Raw genomic sequence first — 21,300 nt, forward strand, 5'->3', positions numbered from 1 at the left:
CCCCCGCCCCGCCGCCCCGCCCCGCCGCCCCGCCCCGCGCCGCGCCGGCTGATGAGGTCATGGGCGCGCCCGCCCGCCCGCCGCGCGGCCATGCTGCTGCCCTGGGCGCGGGGGCTGGGCGCGCGCTGCCTCAGCCGGCAGCTGCCCCTGGCCTGCGGCGCCCCGCTGCGGGAGCGCGCGGCGCGGGGGCCACGGCGCCGGCGGGAAGGTGAGGGGGCGGCCGGGGTGAGCCGAGGCGGCGGGCGCGTCCCGCGGGGGGCGGGGGTCCCTTCCTCCTGCTGGGTGCCGCGGCCGAGCGCGCCCGACGCCCGGCTGGGGGTCGCCGTGTGCCCCCCGGCTCCGGGCTGCGGCTGCGCCTGGGAGGGCGTCGGCGGGCGCCGTGCCTGTGGCGGGGCCGCGGGGCTGCGCCCCGGAGAAGCCCCGGCCGGGGGCGGGCCGCTCTCGTGCCCCGGCCGGGGACGGGCCGCTCTCGTGCCCCGGCCGGGGTACGGGCCGCTGTCCTGCCCCGGCCGGGGACGGGCCGCTGTCGTGCCCCGGCACCTCGCCGGCTGCCTGTGGGCTTTGTCGGGAGCGGTGCCCGGCCCTGTGGCCCTCGGGAGATCCGCATGGGGCGGAGGGAGGGGGGAGGAACCTCTTCGGTACTGAAAATTGCAGAGTGAAGGAGACTTTGTCTCTGCTTGTTAGGCAAATGACAATAGTTCAGTTATACTGTATGTAATTTCTTTGTCGCACTTAAAAGTTGTTGTAGTAGTTTATCCTGATTTACTAGAGCGTTACTCAGTGCATCACGTTAGATGAATACACAAACTAAACTTCACGTTGTTTACATTAACATACATCCCTTTTTTAGGGTCTTGTTCTGGGAATCTACTCAAGTGAAAAGGATGAAGGTCCTGCCCAGTTCACTAGTGCAGGAGATGCTTTTGACAGACTTGTGTCTGGAAAGCTGAGAGAACTTCTGGCTGTGTAAGTGTCTGATAAGCTTCTGAAATGGGTAAAAGTACCTATAAACACCGGTAAGAATGGTGTGTGGGGTTTTTTTAAAATCAATATTAGTATTTGTATCCATTCCACTTCTCAGGCTGGTATTTGCCAGGCCAAGCAGTCTGGAGGGAGGGGAGCTCCTGTGGGAAAACCAGTAACTGAGGAAACATGCCGGCTGTCCATGGGGACTGCCCGTGCTGTGAGTCGCACTGAGCCAAGCGTCCCAGTAGTGTTGAGGAGCACTGCGTGGTTGTGGAGTGAATGTAGTACTGTAAGATTTATCACTAGTAAGGACTTCTTGGAATAATCTTTTTGTGTCCTAGATGTGGGCCACCTTTGAAGAAAGGCAAAACACGCATATTCCATGGTTTGCATCAGGTATGAACTTTGGATTTTTGTGTGCATATTGATTAGTGTGTGAGGCTTGCCTTTGTATCTTACTTCAAGCTGAGTGTACTGATGTGCTTGTATAAATGCTCTTCTCTTCCCACCCCCCTGCCAACAAAAGATGTGGTTCTTACTCAGACCTCCTCTTCTGCACTCCCCATGTTTGCATGTCTTTGCGTGATGCTGTAATCTCCGCTGTGCTGCAAAGTGAGAAAATGTAGTAAACAAGCCTGTTTTAAAGGTGGCGTACTCTGAGTAACTGCTTACTCAATGAGCTGAAGCACAACAGTTTTGGATCAGGCTTCTACTGTTCCCCCTGTGTTCAGGGGGAGTGAGCGCACAAGCGTGCACTGAGGTGCAGAAAGACCTTCCAGACGTGACGGTTCTAACACAAGGCAGTCCTGTCATAGGCTTTCGTCAGAAAGCAGGACTTCTGTCTGCACAGACATGATACATCACAAGGGTATGAGGTGGGGATTCATCTGCTTCAAGTTAGACTTTTGGTGCTGTTTGAGAAGCTGTAATGCATCTAATGCACCTACATGGAGTTGGCAAATAGTATATGATCTGTGCCTCTCTGGAGCAATAGCTAGAGGCTAGGAAGACATGTCATATGACACTAGGTGTCCCTGTCTGAGTAACCAAATCTTACATTAGGAGTATTTAAAGGATTTTAAATGTATCAGTTTGTAGTGAGTACTGCCTACCATGTATAAATTCCTGTGTGGAGACCCCAGACATGTGACACTGGACTCAGCAGAAAGATTCTTGGAAATTTCATGGAAGTTGAGTCCTGTGAAGGTCCTGTTATCCCATTTGTGCATACAGGATGGCCTCTGAACTGAGCAGCAAATCTCCGCAGGAGAAGGCAGTAGCATTTGGCCTTACATACTCATCTAAGTGTGTAAAAATAAAGATAACTAAAAAAATATTGAGGCATTGATCTTCTGGAGAGCTAACACTGCTTTCAGCATCTTGTGGACTAAAAGACTTTACTGTGGTGTAGCAGTTTGAAAGCTGATTGTTAGAATCTGACAGAGCTGCAGTTTGTGATGGAAGGGTAAAGGCTGAGAGTAATTTCATTTTTCTTCAGAGCTGTGGGAAATCTGTTCATATATATAACCTTGAGTTTTATCCAAAACTGACTTCGTTCTTAAAAGGCTCCTTTAATCTTCAGTATTTCTTCCTTTTCGCCTTCTGCTTGCAGCTTATAAAGCAAGCATTTAGTAGTCTGTAGTCTGTGCCACATTGCTTCCCTGACTTCTGGAGCTGTGTACCACTGGGCAGCTTTGGTTTGTTACCTGGCAAATCATGCTTTCAAAGACTTAGCCTTTGAAGTGATTTTATTTCCTCCAGCTGTGTCAAAAATGATTACACTTCTCCAGCTCAGTGGTGGCATTTGTTGCAGCTGGAAAGCTGGATCTGCTTTCAACGGAGTCTGAGACTGGCTCTTAGAAGTATCAAGCTTGCTATGTGTTGAGCGTAAAGCCCTATCTGCTAACATACATGTAATTGACTGTTAACTGGACAACAGAACAACTGGTTGCACACCCGTAGCAAGTAACTGGGAGTGCAAGACAGTGGCACCATACTGGCACTTCTCATGAAGAAATGTGTGTAACAGAGAAAGTACTGAACGTTATTTTGATGCTGTCCTTGGTTTGATTTGGAAAGTAAGGGCTTTTTTTAATAACTGCTGTAGCTGTAACAGTGAGGAAAGTGAATCCATTTGTGTGTTGGCTTCTAGGACTTTCCAAGTGTGGTTGTAGTTGGCTTGGGTAAGAAGAATGCTGGAGTAAATGACCAAGAAAACTGGGATGAAGGCAAAGAAAATATTCGTGCAGCTGTTGCAGGTTAACTATTTTTAAAGTTTCTTAAGCATTTTGTATATAAATGTATTGCAGTGGTGCAGCATGTTCTGTTTTTCAAGAGTGAGTCTATCTAGACTATCAAAACTAGTGGTTTTGTTTTGGAATGCAAAACGTATTGTACAGTTTGGTAAATTGTTTACTTGTCACTGATATTTATGTAAGTTTTTCCTTAACAAGGAAGGAGTTACAGGGCGTGTAAATCAATCTGCCGGCAGGTAACTGCAGTTATTTAATATAAATAACTTTCCTAAACAGTGTGATATTGAAAGGGCACTTGTTTAATTACTGCTACTTTGAAGTCTGAGAGCGTCACCAATTCACATTATGCTCATGCTGTGCTTAAGGATGTACATACTTAGTTTTGCCACTTAGTTTGTAACTGAAATATTTGTGTTGTAAACTTTTATCTTTGACAGCATCTTAGTAGTATGGTTTGGTATGTTATCTGTGGTAGGCAGAGGAGGCCTCCATCTTAATCAAGGATGACTGCTGCACCTAAGCATGTATAAAACAAGAATAAAAAGAATTCTCACTGCGCAATTTATAATCTGAGACTGGAGGTCAGTCACCATGTATGACAGCTGTATGTTGAAGGTGCCAGCCCATGTTGTCTCACCAGCTGCCAAAACATTGTTATTTAGGTACAAAAAAGAATGTATGGAATATATTATTTTGTTTATAAAAATGTGTATAAACTAATTTGGAAGAAAACAGCAGTCATATATTACTAGCAAATAACTAAATTACAGTACATTTCTGATAGTCATAGATATGACTATAGGTACTCATAATCCATAGCACTCTAGAATAATAGAGCTTCTCTTTGCTATAGAGTGAGCTTCAAGGAACTGGAACAACTGTGGACTTAGATTTTTATTTTGAAGTGTCTTCATCATTACCACTTGTCAAGTGGTATTTTTAGTTAAAATTTGTCAGCATATGGTCATTAGCATTTCTAATTATTCTACTGCATGATCTTCTTAATTGATTTATTTTAAACTGAAGATATCTGACTTTGTTTATTCTTTTTTCCTTCAAATGTCATATTGATCACCTCAGATGCCCGTTTTGCTGTTCTGTGCAATACTCTGCCTCCTGTACTGTGTTTTTCAGCTGGCTGTAGACACATCCAGGATCTGGAGATCCCTTGTGTTGAAGTAGACCCCTGTGGAGATGCTCAGGCGGCTGCAGAAGGCTCTGTCCTTGGATTGCATGAATATAATGAGCTGAAGCAAAAAAAGAAACTTGTAGTTACTCCTCAGCTTCATGGAAGGTAATGGCAAAAGGAAAGCTTGCCTATTTATTTATCGCTTTGTTTATTTATAAAACTGTGTGCATGCTTGTACATGAGAACAACGTAAAATGGAAAGAACAGGGCTAGCAGCAATATCTGTCTTAATTCAAATGAGTAGGAGGAATTTCCTGAAGTATTTTACATCTCAAGTGTACTTACCATGTTTGTTTCATATGTTTCCTTAGTGTGCCATATTCTGAGGTCAAGGTAAATAAAAGTTGCTTCATAGAAAAGAAGGGCCAGAATAAAAAAGTAAAAAATTACTTGAAGCATAGTTGTGACATAAAAGGACCTCTGTTGGTATTGCATGCCAAAACCATGGAGCAGAAGTATTTTAGTATTTAATAAATCCATTTGAGAACTAGGAAATGCAAACTGACACCAGACCATGCCACGAAGGATATATTTTACATAGTTCATTTGTTGTATTTTCTTTCACAGAGTATAATGCAAGAAGAGAAGCTTGGCTGCTTCTGGTCTTTAAATGGATATCACTGTTACTTGAGAATAGAAAGTTATATCGGAGTTTTTGGTTCCAGAACAATTATCAAGAATGGACTTTGGACCTTCCCTATAGGATATTCTGTCATGCAGAGGAGAGTTGTTTCCTGTGTGTGCTTTATACAGGAACAAGTCCTTATTTGTGAGGAAGTTAGTGAAATAGAATAAAAACCTCTCAGCTTAAGCATGCGACGTTTTTCCCATTTATGATACAGCAGGTAGTTTGGGAGCTGATCACATTTATAGTAAACAAACATTTCCTGAAAACATAGGTGGTCCAATTACCACTTATGACACTAGACATAATTCTTGTATATAATAATTTAGGTTGGAAAGGACCTCTGGGGGTCATTTAGTCAAGTCCCAGCTTGGATTAGGGATAACCTGGAAGTTACGTACAACTTTAAAGCTCACTCAGGCCTTTTGTCTAGTCCAGTTTTGAATATTTCCTGAGATGGAATTTCCACAACCTCACTGACCCATCTGTTCTAGGGCTTAACAACAATAATGGTGATATTTTTTTTTAATGTCCTTTCGCAGTTTGCCTTGTTGAATCTTGAGACTATTGTCTCCTACCCTTTTACTGTGCAATTCCAAGATGCATCTGTCTTCATCTTCTTTATAAACCCTATCTAAGGGTAAAGGAAAGACTACGATTAGATCTTTACTAAATTTTTCTTCTCTAGGTGAAACAAACCCAATTCTCTTAGCTTGTCCTCATAGCCATGTGCTCCAGCTCCCTACCCCTCTTAGGGGCCCTCCTTTGGACTTTCTCCAGTAGATCAGTATTGGTTTTGTATTCAGGAAGTTTAAAGTGGATGTAGGTAGATGCAGTCTCACAAACGGAGGTAAATAACACTGGCTACGCTCTAATCCAGCTCAGCTGGCCTTTGTCACCACAGTAATGCACTGCTTACTCCTGTTCAGCTTGGCCACCAGGATCCCCAGGTTCTTTTCTGCAACATTGCTTTCTGTCTAGTCAGGTGTCCAGCCTGACTGTTGCATAGAGCTGTTCTGTCCCACGTACAACTTTAAGCCAGTCTTCGTTAAACTTCCCCTTGGTGCGTTCCTGCAGCCTGTCAAGGCCCCTATGAATGATGGCCCTACACTCCCTGTTTCAGCTGCTCCCTGCAATGTGATGCTGTCCATAAATTTCTGAGGATACGTTTCATTGTCCAAGTTGCTGATGAAGGTATCAGCCTCAATACCAACCCTTGAGGAACACTGCATAACTAACTGCCAGCAAGATCATTCAGCTGTTTGCTGTCTTCTGAGCCCAACAGTTCTTCCAGTTTTTCACCCATTTTATAGTCTACCCCTCCAGTTCATGTTTTCTCAATTTATCTGCAATGATTCTATGTAAAAACCTTGCTAAAGCCAAGCTATGGCATCCATCAAGAATGATATCCACTGTGGTCCTCTGTGCCAACCCTCTCGTCATAAAAGTCATTCAAGTTGGTCAGGCATGATTTGCCCCAAATAAATCTATTATGACTGTTCCCAGTGAACGCCTTGGCCTTTATGTACCTGGAAACGGCTTCCAAGATTACTTTCTCCATAAACTTTTAGGGGATTAGTCTAGGATAACTGGCTTGTAGTTCCCTATATCCTCCTTGCCGTTCTTAAAGATGGGGCTTTGTCCTTTTTCAGTCAACAGGGACCACATTCGAGTACCTTTCGAACAGAGAGGCGCTAGGCTTGCAGTGACGCCAGCCAGCTCCCCCAGCACTCACACATATATCCTGCCTGCTACTGGGGACCCATACGTGCACAGCTTCATTACGCAGTCCTAAATCTAGCTTCCTTTGCTGTGGGTGTACCTTTCTTCCCTAAACTCTGCTACTAAGCACAAAGAACTGGGGAATCTGGAAGCAGAGGTTAATTATTAAGACTGATGCAAAGCAAGCACTGAGAACTTCAGTCTTCACTAGATTGTTCCCTTGCTAAATGGGGCAGGCAGCATTATTGCTGACCTTCCTTTTGCTGATGATGTACCTGTTGAAGTTCTCTTGTTGCCTACGCTGCTACTTGCAGCTTGAGTGTCAGCTGAGATTTGGTTTTTTAATTCCATCCCTCCATATCCACGCAATGTTTCTGTGTTTCTCCTGGATTTCTCCTTCACTGTGTTGCTCTTTCGAGAGGCAGAATCCTTATGAGTTTAATGCCCTGTTTTGTGATATCTTTTAAAGCAAATTAGTCTTCCAGTTCTGTCTCAGTGAAGTGAAAGGTTTTGTATTGGTAGTGTTGCAAAGTAACCAGAGAGACATCTTCATTTCCTGTGCAGGCAGCTCTTCAAATATTGCTCTGTCATTTGTTAGCGAAATGCCTTGAGTGCACTGTGAAATGAGATACCAATTCCACTCTTGCATCACAATCATATTTCAGTAAAGTGAAAAACAGAATTGGAGGCTTTATATGATAAATAAAAACTTTCAGAGCTGTTATAATTAATGTGATAACAAATTTTGGAAGGGATATTAAACCTTTTGCTTGAGGATTTAAGACAATCTCTGACTCTTAAGGCTTAGGACAAGACCTAACGTATTAGATAATTTTACGTCTGTCTGCTCTAGGATTCTTCTAGCTTTCTGTGAAGCATTTAACACTGACTAGAACCAGAGATGAGCTACTATATTAGATGCACCCTGGAACTCATACTAAATTAATTGTAGTAAGATTACTATGACATTCTTAATTGCCCCAAATTAATGATACTGCATTTTCAAACAGGAGAGGACAGATGGATACTGACAACATCTTACTTTTGTAAACATTTATGATCCTGATTATTGTATGGTGTTGTTTAGTGCTGAAAGTGAAGCCTGGCAAAAAGGTGTTATCTACGCTGAGGGTCAGAACCTCGCTCGGTACCTTATGGAGGCTCCAGCTAATTATATAACTCCAATCAAATTTGCCGAACAAATCGAACAGAAGCTTAGAAGTTTCAGCAATGTGAAGGTCCATATAAGGTAAATTCTGTTGAAATGATTCCTCTGTAGGGTAAGATACCTTCCGGGTTAATCCTGTCTGCAGTGGGCTGTCATTTTCGCTTTGCCACTTCAAACAGCAAAAGCAGGGGAAGTGTTTGGCAAAAAAGTCTGAGCGGTGCCTAGACTGCAAGCTCCTCTCAGCCTGTGACACAGTAAAATGATTAACTGTCAACTAGTCATACAGTCAGTTACTGCTTAATTAACACATGTGCTGTGAAGGGAAGCCTGATAAAGACTCTGTGAATAAAGGACAAATACCAGGTACCTTTTTTCTAATACCTTTTGTTTTCTTCCCAAGTGTTTTTTTTTTGTTTGGATGTGGTAATTAAACATCCTCTTTTTATTGATGTTATTGTTGGGATTTTTTTAGCTTTCAAAAACGTTGAGATGGAACCATAAAAGCCCTTGCGGTTCAGTTTGCCCAGCTAATGCTTCTGAATTTCTAATCACTGCTCTTTGGTGGAATTGGGCTAACTGGTTGTGCAAGGGGACTGTTTTGTTGAATAGCAAAAGAATGAGGGAAATCAACTTTGTCTATAGTTAACCATCCTGATAGCAGAAAGCTAAGCTGTAACCTGCTGCAAAATTGTTACTTAATATGCCTTCAGAGACTACGGTTTCATGGGCAAGTGAAAGTTTAATGTTTCTGATATAGAAAATGTAGACAAGCTGTTTTGTTGTTTGTCTTAAACAAGGCAAAACAAAAAACAAGCAGCAACTTTAAGGAAGTATTTTTCTGTTTCATAAAGTAATAAATTTGCATTTAAATGACAATTTCCAAAAATAACTAATAAAATCAAATTAAGTTTGTATACAAACCTTCAGGAGTTGTGATCTCTTAAAAACAAACAAAATCATTTTGGTCAAAGTGTCTTAAGTAAAAAAAAAATAAAAACAAAATCTTTTTTTCTGTTCCAGACCAGAGTCTTGGATAGCAACACATCAGATGGGAGCATTCCTGAGTGTAGCTAAGGGTTCTGCTGAACCTCCCATCTTTTTGGAGATTCACTATTTAGGTGGTGCTAATACAAATGACTCCCCATTGGTATTTGTAGGAAAAGGAGTTACATTTGACAGGTATGTATGCTGATATTTTAGTGACTAGAGGGGGTAACATGCCTTCCAGCTATTCATGTTCAATGAGGAGATGCTTTTTCTTTGCTCACCATGTCTTCAAATGCCGTTCCAGTGAACTTGCCTTGTATAGTAGATTGTGCTGCTTTTCCGGGGGATAAGACAAACGTGAATGGACAAAGTAGGAATTGATATTCCCTTGTCTTGTAAGGGGAAAATGCAAATTCAGGGGGAAAGAAAACAATGTGCTGTTTCTTCTTTTTTGGCCTGAGCAAAGCTCTAGATAAAAGAATTTACATGTTTAGAATTGCAGTCTGTCATTGAACATCTAGATCATACTTAACAGAAAATAGTTAATTCTTTGCAGCAGTTCCTTCTAACTCCTTTTTATGTCACGTAACTACTGAAGAATTTGTCAGTCTGTTCCGCTTCCATATGCTGACTTTACCAAGTGTTTTGTGTTCTTATGTTACTACAAAGACCGTTGAGTTAGTCTGCTGCAGATTACCTGTGTGTGGTTTTTTGTTTTTGTTTTTTTTAAATGGTGTCCTAATTATGAGAAAGTAACTCGGGAACATTCTATCTGAAATGAAAACCCAGATACCTTGCTTTCAGTGTGTCTACTAGGGTGTTGCAGGAATATTTGAAAACACCAATCTAGCATTTACTGATACTTGGTGCTAAAACATACTGATGGACAGTATATTAGCAATGTATGCAACATAGAACTTCTGCATATTGGATGATACTTGTGCTGTTTGTTCCAGTGGTGGCATTTCACTGAAGCCATCATCTGGTATGGATGCGATGAGAGCAGATATGGGAGGCGCAGCAACTATCTGTTCAGCCATTGTGACAGCAGCAGCTTTAAATCTACCTCTTAATATAATTGGTAAGTGTGTTTCTGTGAGAAGCCAAAAATCTTAGTTTTACAAGGTCTTGTTTAGACAGTAATTTTCTAGTTTCAGTAGTGGTAACGGTCATTGTCATGGTTCAGCTCCAGCCAGAAACTTAAATACCACATAGGCGCTTGCTTGCTCCCTGCACCCCTACCTGGAGGGATGGGGAGGAGAACCTGAAACAAATGTGAAACTTGAGGGTTGAGATAATAACAAGTTAATAATTAAAATAGGAGGAAAAACCCCAAGCTGTATTAATAGTAACTATTATAATGAGAAAGAGGGAGAAGGAAAGAGGAATAAAATCCAAAGGGAAGGGAGAAAAGAAAACAAGTGATGCAGAATACAGTTGCTCATCACTCACTGACCAGTGTCCAGCTAGTCCCTGAGCAGCAATTCGCTGGTCCTGGACAGCTCCCCCCAGTTTACATACTGAGCATGTCCTATGGTATGAATATCCCTTTGGCCAGTTTGGGTCAGCTGTCCTGGCTGTGTCCCCTCTCAGGTTTTTGTGCCTCTCCCGTCTTCTCGATGGGAAGGCCTGAGACACAGAAAAGTTCTTGACTTAGTATAAACGTCACCAAGCAACAACTAAAAACATCTGTGTTGTCAACATTGTCCAAAATACAGTGCTGCACCAGCTACTAAGAAGAAAGTTAACCCTATCCCAGCTGAAACCAGGACAGTCATATAGAATTGTGATAGCCTCTTGCAGAGCTACTTCTCTTATTCCCTTGCTCAGCCTCTCTTCTGTTTTCACTTGCTTATCAAAAACCTATTAGCTTTGCTTGAATAAAATACTGCAACACAGTATTAAAATTCTGAAGGCATGATTTTTAGATTACAGGAGAGAAATGATTGTTAGCAAACTTGACAAAAAACTTACTGAAGTTTTAAGTCCTGATCATAATAAGGAGGAATACAGATATCTGTAAAAGCAATTAAAAATGAGGAGTTAGCTTAACTGACTCTGTGTTTGCCACAGCTGAACAGGAAGAGGGATCAGCTCTTGTTTCTGTAGGTGAATATCTCTGAAGGAATCTAAAACAAACCCAATCTGCTGCTGATACTATTTTTAAGTACAAGCAGTGCTTATTTTTTTTCTGCAAAAATGTTGCACACCTAGAATTAAATAAGCTGATTCAAGAACCATGGCCACACCAGTTGGCAATGATACATAATCCATTCACAGAACGGTCAGGGTTGGAAGGGACCTCTGGGGATCATCCAGTCCAACCCCCTGCTAAAGCAGGTTCACCCAGAACAGGTTGCACAGAATCCCATCCAGGTGGGTTTTGAATGTCTCCAGAGAAGGAGACTCCACAGCCTCTCTGGGCAGCCTGTCTCTGTGCTCTGTCACCCTCAAAGAAGTTTCTCCTCACGTTCTAATGGAACTTCTTGTGTTACAGTTTGTGCCCATTGCCCCTTGTCCTGTCACTGGGCGCTGCTGAAAAGAGCCTGGCCCCAGCCTCTTGACACTTGCCCTTGAAACATCTGTAGACGTTGGTAAGATCCCCTCTGGCTGCTCTTCTGGCTAAACAGGCCCAGCTCTCTCAGCCTTTCCTCACAAGGGGGATGCTCCGGTCCCCTCATCACCTTCATAGCCCTCTGCTGGACCCTCTCCAGTAGTTCCCTGTCTCTCTCTTGAACTGGGGAGCCCAGCGCTGGACACAGCACTGCAGGTGCGGCCTCCCCAGGGCAGAGCAGTGGGGCAGGATCACCTCCCCGCACCTGCTGGCCACGCTCCTCCTAATGCACCCCAGGATCCCACTGGCCTTCCTGGCCACCAGGGCACGCTGCTGGCTCATGGGCAACTTGCTGCCCACCAGCACTCCCAGGTCCTTCTTCGCAGAGCTGCCTCCCAGCAGGTCAGCCCCAGGCTGTACTGGTGCATGGGGTTACTCCTCCCTTGGTGCAGGACCTTACGCTGGCCTTTGTGGATCTCCACTAGGACCCCCTCCACCCAGCTCTCCAGCCCATCCAGGTCTCGCTGAACGGCAGCGCAGCCTCCTGGTGTGTCAGCCACTGCTCCCAGTTTTGTGTCGCCAGCAAACTTGCTGAGGGTACGCTCTGTCCCGTCACCCGGGTCACTGATGGATACGTTGAACAGGACCGGACCCAGTACTGACCCTGGGGAACACTGCTCGAGCTACGGGCCTCCAGCTGGGCTCTGCACCGTTGACCACAACCCTCTGAGCTCTGCCATTCAGCCAGTTCTCAATCCACCTCACTGTCCACGCACCTGACCCGCACTGTCTGAGCTTACCTGTGAGGGTGTTGTGGGAGAGTGTCTAAAGCCTTGCTGAGGTCAAGGCAGACAACATCCACTGCTCTCCCCTGTCTACTGAGCCAGTCATTCCATCATAGAAGGCTATTGGGTTCGTCAGGCATGATTTCCCCTTGGTGAAGCCTTGTTGACTGCTCCTGATAACCTTCTTTTCCTCCACATGCTCAGAGATGGCATCCAGGATGAGCTGTTCCATCACCTGTCCAGGGATGGAGGTGAGGCTGACCAGTCTGTACTTTCCTGGGTCTTCCTTCATGCCCTTGTAACAGACTGGAGTGACATTGGCTTTTCTCCAGTCCTCAGGCACCTCTCCTGTTCTTCATGACCTTTTAAAGATGATGGAGAGTGGCTTCGTAGTAACATCTGTCAGCTCCTTCAGCACCCCCAGGGTGCATCCCATCAGGGCCCATAGATTTTTGGGTGTCAAGTTGGCTTAAATGATCTTCCTCCACCGAGAGAAAGTTTTTCTTTCTCCAGACTTTCTCTCTTGCCTTCAGGGCCTGGGTGGCCTGGGCAGTGAAGACTGAAGCAAAGAAGGCGTTCAGTAACTCTGCCTTCCCTGTATCCTTCATCACCAGGGCACCCACCTCTCGTTCAGAAGCAGTCCCTCTTTTTCCCTCGTCATCCTTTTGCAACTGATGTTGGAAGAAGCCATTCTTGTCCTTGACATCTCTTGTCAGACTTAAATCCAAATGGACCTTAGCCTTTGTGTCATCTCCCTGCATATTCTGATCATGTCTCTGTATTTCTCCCGAGCGGCCTGTCCCTTTTCCCACATCCCATAAACTTCCTTCTTGTGTTTGAGCTTTTCTAGGATAAGTTTCATGTTTGAGAACCTTGACTTCCAGGAAACTAGTACTGTAGTCACTAATGTGCTTCAGCCGGTGGAGGGCAGTGAAACACACAGCCGCACTACATTCCTGACTGAACAAGTACGGGATGGGAAGGGCAAAATCTGGAGCAAAAGTCTGTGTACATAATTCTACTGAAAAGAGGTAGCCCGCAGTTCATTTATTCTATGTGCCAGGAGCAGTTTTTTCCTAGGAATGGTGGAGTGCCTTTCATCCTATTATCCCATTCATAGTTAGAGTTTTAACACTGACCCTCTTTGGTTTTTTGCTCATCTCTATTTGATCTTCTTATGGTTGGAGTCTTATGGCAAGTCCTTGGACCCCTCTTGACATTAAACAATGTTCACAATGAGCAGAGCTTGACTGGCTCAGAGTGTTAATTTGAGAAGTTTTTATCTTCAGAAAGAAAGAAATCCCTTTACATGTGACTAATTATTCATATATGGGAGATGTAAGGATAATATTCGTTGCTCCTCTGATCTCAGTTGTCTGGGCATAAAGTAGAATTAAATCGCAGTGGTAGATGGTAAAAGCCTAAAGTGGTGTAGGTGGGAGAATCTGGTGGTACAACATGCAGAGGAATTTTCCTGATTGAAAATTGGACCACATATCTTTCAGTGACAGTGTTGGATTTTCAGCATAAATTGAAGATGAGAATAGTACTGTTTTCTTAGGGAGGTGTTTGGTTTTTCTTTTAAGTATTGTTTCTAGACCTTCTCTGAGAAAGAAACTAATAATGTACTTTTTCTCTCTGAGGTTTGGCACCCCTCTGTGAAAATATGCCCAGCGGCAAGGCAAACAAGCCTGGGGATGTAGTTAGAGCCAAGAATGGAAAAACAATACAGGTATGCCTGTGAAACCTGGATTTTGAATACTTTCAGTTAATTGGTTTAATCAACCAAGTTATAAGACTGCAGTCAGAATACACTTGAAAAGACCCTTTAAAAAGATAAGCAGTGCAAATGCAGTTTAAAAATGCGTAAGCATGTTATTAACTAGAAATTGCTATCATAAGATTCTTTGAAATATAGATTGGAGAGATTAGACGTGTTTTATAAATTGCTAGGAAGAGCTGAAAAGTATGAGCATTTACTGAACATGCTTGACAGTCTTTGTTTTAGCACAAGTGGTGGTTACAATGCTCATAAATACAGGTTCTTGGTCAGAATAAGTAGCATATTAATTGCTTCCAGCAGACCCTTCAGGACACTTCCCTGCTATCTGGAGTAAGAGCCTTCTAGTTCCTTGAGGTTCTTGTCCCAAAACTGAGTTCAGTCACCCTCTGCTTTGAGGGAAAAGACTGAGCACACAAGGAAGAAATAAGCAAGAAAGTGCTAGTAGCTCAGAGCACATCATGCAGTTAATCTTGCAGAATTCATCATGAGCTTTCCCTGAATGGGGAAAGCAGCAAAGAGGCTACTGGTTTTTTTGGTGGATTTTTTTTTTTTTTTGAGGGAATAAGTTTCAAGATCCAAAGAGAAAGCAATACAACAAAGAACTGTTTCCAGGCTTGCATCTGTGCTTCTTTGTGGCACAGAATCACAGAACGGTCAGGGTTGGAAGGGACCTCTAGGGATCATCCAGTCCAACCCCTGCTAAAGCAGGCTCACCCAGAACAGGTTGGACAGAATCCCATCCAGGCAGGTTTTGAATGTTTCCAGAGAAGGAGACTCCACAACCTCTCTGGGCAGTCTGCTCCAGTGCTCTGTCACCCTCAAAGGAGTTTCTCCTCACATTCAGATGGAACTACCTGCATTGCAGTTTGTGCCTGTTGCCCCTTGTCCTGTCAGCGGGCTCTGCTGAAAAGAGCCTGACCCCAGCTTCTTGACACTTGCCCTTAAGATATTTGTAGACATTGGTAAGGCAACCCTCTCCTCCTTGGCAGTTTCCATTTGCCAGATCACTGTGCTTGTTCAGTACCAGCCCCTGGGATTCCCAGCGCTTTGCTGGGAATGGTAACCAGCCCCTGCACTCCCCTGGGGCACATCTCCAGCCTCCAGGCTCTTCTGAGGGGTCAGCAGTACAGAGGCCCAGCATGTAGAGGAGGTTGCATTGCTGAAAGATGACATCAGCTACAAATTTTATTTTATAAATATAACTGTGTATCAGTATTGTCTTTTTTCTTTTTTTTTTGTAGCTTATTTTGAGTAAATTTTTATTACTTGAAGTTGCTAGGGCCTGTGGCAGTGCATTTATAACCTGACAGGTATTTAAAATCATAAGTAAGAAATAAGTCAGTGAAAGGGATATTTTGAGTAGTTAATCTGTTTTTACCGGTTTTGCACCTGAAGGTAGATAACACAGATGCAGAAGGAAGACTGCTGTTAGCTGATGCTCTCTGTTATGCCCACAATTTTAATGCAAGGGCTATTGTGAATGCTGCAACGTTAACAGGTAAGCAGTCTCCCCCCCAGCTCACTTTGCAAGTCAGTTCTTTGTTGCTGTCATTAATTGGGCTGTGGATTAGTTGCACTTTGTTTAGAAAGCCAACCTGAATTTGAAAGTAGTTGAGATGATTTTACATGTTGTAGGACAACAGGTAGCACAGTTTATGCTCTAGTAACTTGTACAGCTGCAGTGTGTCTATAGGACTAAGGCAGGGTATTGGCATGCAGGGGACAGCAATGTCAACAAAGTTGGGCCAGCCCAGCCGAGCTGGAACCTAAAAGCAGGAAAACTGCACAGACTTTCTGCAGATGTTTCTGCAGAGCTTCCCAGTGCTTCCATTTCTGAGCTAAGCCCTCCCAACTCCCAGGGCTAAATGATGCAGAGATGCTGGCATGGTTGTGGAAGAATCCTACCAAGTCCATATGGCACTGGCCGTGCTGGAGCCAAAATAGTTTCTTTGTGAATGGCTTCTGGACTGCCTGAGCTCTGACCTAGCCAGCACCAGTTCCTCCATTATGTGAGCTAGCTCAGGTCTCCATGAAACTAGGTAACAGGAGAGTTGTTATCATCTTCCTAAGAGTTTGTTTGACTGAAGTATCTCTTATTTTATGCACAGTTTGCATGCTTTCAGGCATAATAAAATATGCTTCAATTGTTTCATCTCTACAGTTGTATATGAATGAGGTTATAATTTTAAATTTAAAAACAGCCTTATGTATGCATCTCATGAACTGCAGTAACAAGCTGTCATGGGTGAAGTGACTAGCTGAAATGAGAACAAACATGGAAGAGTAGTTCAGACAGGAGTCCATTGTGTTGCTTATTGAATGTGCTAAACAAAATAATTAGCTTTCTGTATGTTCTCTACTAGTGCTTTAAATTGTTCCATCAGTTTTACCAGTTCAAATGCTGAGGAAAATTTCAATAAATAGAAGGGAAACTGATTTTAAGATCATTGGCTTGTATAAAAGTATTCCCATATAAAGGGCATGAATAGGAGGAGGAGTTTACTCCCACTGTAGATTATTCTGTGTTTGGGTTGCTTGAGCACCAAGCAAAAAGGACAACTCCTGTAGAAATTTCTTTGACATATCACTTTGTTAAATTACCTTTCTTTTTTCGTTTTTTATTCTCACTGTATTAGAAAAGCAGTTCTATGGCATCAAATAAACATATATGTAATCACTCTGGTTTAGGCATGATTTAGTATTTTGATAAGGATTATTTTCCACTTTGAGTAAATTAGGCTATACAAAAACCTATTCAAGTGAAATTCACAAAAGGGGAAGTATCAGCTTGAAAATTATAGAGGTCTATAAATTTGAAAAAGTCCACTCTTATTGTTTCCATATGGAAAATATAATTTACACTTTTTTTAGAAGACATAGTTATTATTGAATGCATTGTATTAGAAATATTGCTAAGAATCATCAAGCTGAAAACAGAAAATCTAGTTTAACGAAATACAGAATATAATGTCTATGAATTCTTGTCCTGCTAGTTTATTTAAATGTTTTGACAATGTTTAAACTTCTAAAAATTCAAGTGTACTAAAATATTTTTTGCAGACTTCAGAAATTATTGATAATGGGAATTAAAGATGGAAAGTTCTGTGAGGAGTCAGGATGCAAAGGAATAGCTCAGGTCTACCTTTGCCTTTGTATAACCTTGAAGGTGTGTATCTGTAGGTGCCATGGATGTTGCGTTGGGGTCTGCTGCGACTGGAGTGTTCACAAACTCATCTTGGCTTTGGACTCACCTTTATGAAGTAGGCCATCTGCATTATTATTAGATCATAGTAATAACTTAGTAATAGCAGGTGTTACTGAAAGTTTGTGTGTTATTGAAAGTGTTACTTTATGCAAATCTAAAAGTTATATTATTGGATTAGGAATGGTGTTAGTACTGTATTTAATTGAAAATATGACAATTACTAGCTCTTTAGTAAGGTTTAATATACAGCAAACAGCATGCACATCATCTCAAATCTGCATGTTCTGGTCACTTATTGCATATGCATAAGCTCTGAACTACTGATGGTAATTAGTTCACGTTAAAAAGATAATTGATTTTGCTTAACACAGAGAAATTCAGGGAGGCTCGTGAGTGGCTGAAGTGGAATGGCTAAAGGAAGTCTCTGCAGGGAAGGATTTGTATTGTTAGGGGGGAAAAATGAAAAAAAAAGCATGCAGTCTTTAGATTTTGCCTTTTGACTCTTAAGTATCTAAAAAAGTAGTATTCACTGTTTTGTTTTGCAGTGTATTTCCCAATACCTAGTATTATATTGGGCTGAAGACTTCTATACTGATCAAAGCTAAACAAAAATATGCATGATAGTGGGGCTTATAAATGCAGTTTTTAAAAAAATAATTGCCAAAACTATCACCGTTTCTTTTTCAGGCCAGCATTTTGACAGGAGACAGGGTTTGGAGAATGCCTCTCTTTGAACATTACACAAAACAAGTAACAGACTGTCCTCTTGCAGATCTGAGTAACATTGGAAAGTATAGCAGGTAAGGTGTGCCAGTGTCCTTTATGTGCCCCTTTGTTTCAGTGCATTCATTTAATGTTCGCGATGTTGGTGTTGCTTTAGAAACAATACAATTTTTCTGCTTCCCACAGAGCTGGAGGAGCATGCACAGCTGCTGCATTCCTGAAAGAATTTGTGACTGCCTCTCACTGGGCTCATTTAGATATAGCTGGTGTGATGTCGAATAAAGATGAGGTGCCCTATCTTCGAAAAGGCATGGCAGGGCGGCCTACAAGAACACTAGTAGAGTTTGCAGCTCGATTAAGTCAAGACAGTCACAATACCAAATAAAACACCCTAAAATCATCCACTCTGCCTTAAGAAAAAAAAATAATCTTAAAAGTACTCTGTAAATGAATGCCCCAAGTGTATTTTTACTATGGCAATGAACTATGAATGCATTTTATAAATCATTACTTGGGTAAGAATATTTCACCTTTGAGATTTGTCTTCTCATATTATGCAGTTTAAAATAAAAAATACTCTATTTCAACTATTGAGATACTTTAGTACCAAAACACGATGATGGAAAACATCCGAGCTCCTATTTTATATGTAAAGTAAGTATGATTATTGCAGACAATAAATCTTACTTGGGTGTGTGTGGTGTTTGAGAGAGAATTGACAGTAGATGGAGATCACAGCTGTGCCTTGGGTTTGGGTGAATCGTAGGTGATGTGAAAGGTAACTGCAATGTTGTTTATAAAAATGCCCTTTTAACATTTCTCCTTAGAAAAACTAAGATGGCTGTTGGTGTGTATAAGGGTAGAAATTATGTGCCATCAGACTTTCTCAGCTGTTGCAATTAGTACAATTTAATTTGTCTTGCAGGCAACTTAGAAGGTGTGTATCTTCTGATCTGGACACCCACTTTCTTGACTTTTCTTCTAATTCTTTAAGTCTGTACAAAAAAAATCCAGACCAGAAAAACATTCCCCAGACCAGTCAGGTTCAAGAGATACCTGGGCTGTACTCTGCCCTAAAGTCCAAGCCTAAAATACAGGGACATAGTCAGGCCTTTCTGATAAAACAGCATTTTTAAAAAATGAGCATCTGTACATGGATTGCACGTAAGTATACCATGTGGATTTCCAAAATAAATCACCACCAGGGTTAACCCACTGCACCTGTCCAGTGTAAAATACAACCCCTGGTATAAAATACTAACAAGATTGCACACCACATTGCTAGTCTAGTTTCCCGAAGAAAAAAAATGTCACAGTATCTATGCATGTCTGTATTCGCCTATTTGTTCTCCTTTGTGACCCAATAACTTCAGAATTCACAGGCTAATTCCAACCATATTTGAGAGAGGCCTCAGAAATACTCAATTCTTACAACGTTCATGAAGAAAGAGGCTTGGATATACATGCTGCTTTAGTGAACCCTCTAAATCAAAACTTGTAGTGTGAGTTTGGCTCTTTAAATGCCTTAATCAGGGGAAAGACTCAAATGAGAACTTACACCTTCTTAGAGATGGTGTGGAAACATACAGTTGAAAACAAATTATTTCATCATACGAACCTGTCCTATGACCAACAGACCATCTCTTTTCCAGGAATAATCTTTAGGCAGTTCCAGTCACCCTATCTCAAAATAATGAAGTAGAACTAGAAAATATAAAGAGAAAGGAAACAAGGATGGCCATCTCAATTCATAGATTAGGTTTTATCTAAGAGTCAAAATAGGCTAGATCTCTTCAGCCAGTGAAAGGGATGGCTGAAAAGATCTATGAAAGCATGAATGACACACAGAAATTGAATAGAAAATTATTTGCTAGCATCATTAAAAGGGAACACGTGGATTACCATATGGATATTTTAAAAGTAACACATGTAGATGCTTTTCTGCAGGACTTCAAAAATAGAATTCAGTGTGGTAGGATGTTTTGGAGACCAGAACTTCAGGGGGATAGATAAATGCCAGGGGTACATATCCATGATCTGAATGTAGAATTAAGAATCTCATAGTTTGCAATTGCCAAAAGATGTAACGTCAAGAGGGAAAGAATACTTTTCCTTATATCCTTTGCACCTACTTCCACTAGAAGCTTGTTGGAGATGGAATACAGTGCTTGTGGGGCCTTTTGTATGACCAAATCCCTACTTCATGATTCTCAAAAGGGGTAATGTAAAGAGGGCAAGGCTGTATGGCTTTGTTCCTTAATCTCTTCATCTGCTTCTTGTACTGACTATTGTTGGATATGGAATATAGTGCTTGGGACTTTGGGTATGAACAAGTATGATTGTTACAGTCTTCAAGATCATACAGGTTAAAACTTAGCACAAGTTTCTAAGGAAGAAAGCAAATTCAGCAAGTTTTCACTGGCAGGTGATGTGTGTTGGAGCTGCATACTCTGCCCAGTAAATCATATATAGTGTGATAGCCTATCCACCTCTTCAGTTCCTTCTGCTACAGAAGAATCTGTTGGCAAGATCAGGAATTTCACAGTAGGACTGGTCTCCTCAAGCAATAGATTCTATTTTTCCAGAGAACAGAGTAAGAAGAGATTTTTTCTTATTTGAACGTGCATAGGTAGCAGCTACAGAGGAGTTCGCTTTAATGAAAGAAATCACGACTTAGCTTTAATGAAAGAAATCAAGGCCTATTTTTGTAGTTCTGCAATTCATGGGCTACCTCCCCACTATTACACTGACACAGTAATGGTGATGTAGTGAGTTAATCAGCAAATTTTTCTGCCTGAACAATATTAAAGGAAAAAGGTATTCAGTAGACAAGTTCTGTGCAGGAACTAAAGGAGGGGAGTAGCAGAAGAGAAGAACAAGCAGATGTTGGCCAGTAAATGTCTGTGGATTAAAAGTCCACCTCTGTACCTGATGGCCGCAGGCTGGTGGGGTCGGATCCCGGGGAAGGCGTTTGTTACTCCTGCGGTGGGATTACTCGGTCTGTGACGGGGTCGTCGGCAGCTCTTTGCGGTCCCTCAGCATGGAGCAACGCTCTCTGCGAACGAGGCACAGCTATAGCCAAATGGCTCGAGGTTCGTGTCATCTTACAGTGCTGAGCTTGACGACGGTGTCGCCAGGGGGTCAGCGCTGCCCGGAGACCCTCGGAGCGCCCCTCCCCCCGAGGCTGGCTTCCGATCCCTCGGCGGCACTGCGGACAGCCTGCCCTCTCCCAGCTACCGCCCCGGGGACACCCGCGCGAAGGAGCGGAGCCGGGGCCGGGGTTCGCCCCCTCAGCGCCTCCCAGGCCACGGCGGCGCTGCCGTTAACGGCCGCCGCGC

At 42.7% G+C, this 21,300-nt stretch overlaps 1 protein-coding gene across 1 annotated transcript; it reads left to right on the plus strand.

Annotated features, from left to right (window-relative positions):
- Positions 1–90: 90 nt before the first annotated feature.
- On the plus strand, positions 91–18,549 carry LAP3 (leucine aminopeptidase 3). Its single transcript, XM_040582314.1, has 13 exons — positions 91–225; positions 851–966; positions 1,308–1,362; positions 3,119–3,224; positions 4,356–4,515; positions 7,845–8,006; positions 8,946–9,104; positions 9,869–9,993; positions 13,895–13,983; positions 15,430–15,532; positions 17,215–17,294; positions 17,927–18,039; positions 18,149–18,549. The coding sequence occupies exons 1-13, from the start codon at positions 91–93 to the stop codon at positions 18,345–18,347; spliced, it is 1,602 nt and encodes a 533-aa protein (XP_040438248.1). The 3' UTR covers positions 18,348–18,549.
- The last annotated feature ends 2,751 nt before the right edge of the window (positions 18,550–21,300 follow it).

The sequence above is a fragment of the Falco naumanni genome, chromosome 1 (genome assembly GCF_017639655.2).
Source record: "Falco naumanni isolate bFalNau1 chromosome 1, bFalNau1.pat, whole genome shotgun sequence".
Taxonomy (NCBI): Eukaryota; Metazoa; Chordata; class Aves; order Falconiformes; family Falconidae; genus Falco; species Falco naumanni.

Bases quoted from the DNA above. Each gene is read 5' to 3' on its own strand.
- LAP3 (XM_040582314.1), top strand. From the start codon at position 91: ATGCTGCTGCCCTGGGCGCGGGGGCTGGGCGCGCGCTGCCTCAGCCGG. The intron at 9,105-9,868 runs GTATGTATGCTG...TGTTTGTTCCAG, and splicing joins AAAGGAGTTACATTTGACAG to TGGTGGCATTTCACTGAAGC. The intron at 13,984-15,429 runs GTATGCCTGTGA...TTGCACCTGAAG, and splicing joins AGAATGGAAAAACAATACAG to GTAGATAACACAGATGCAGA.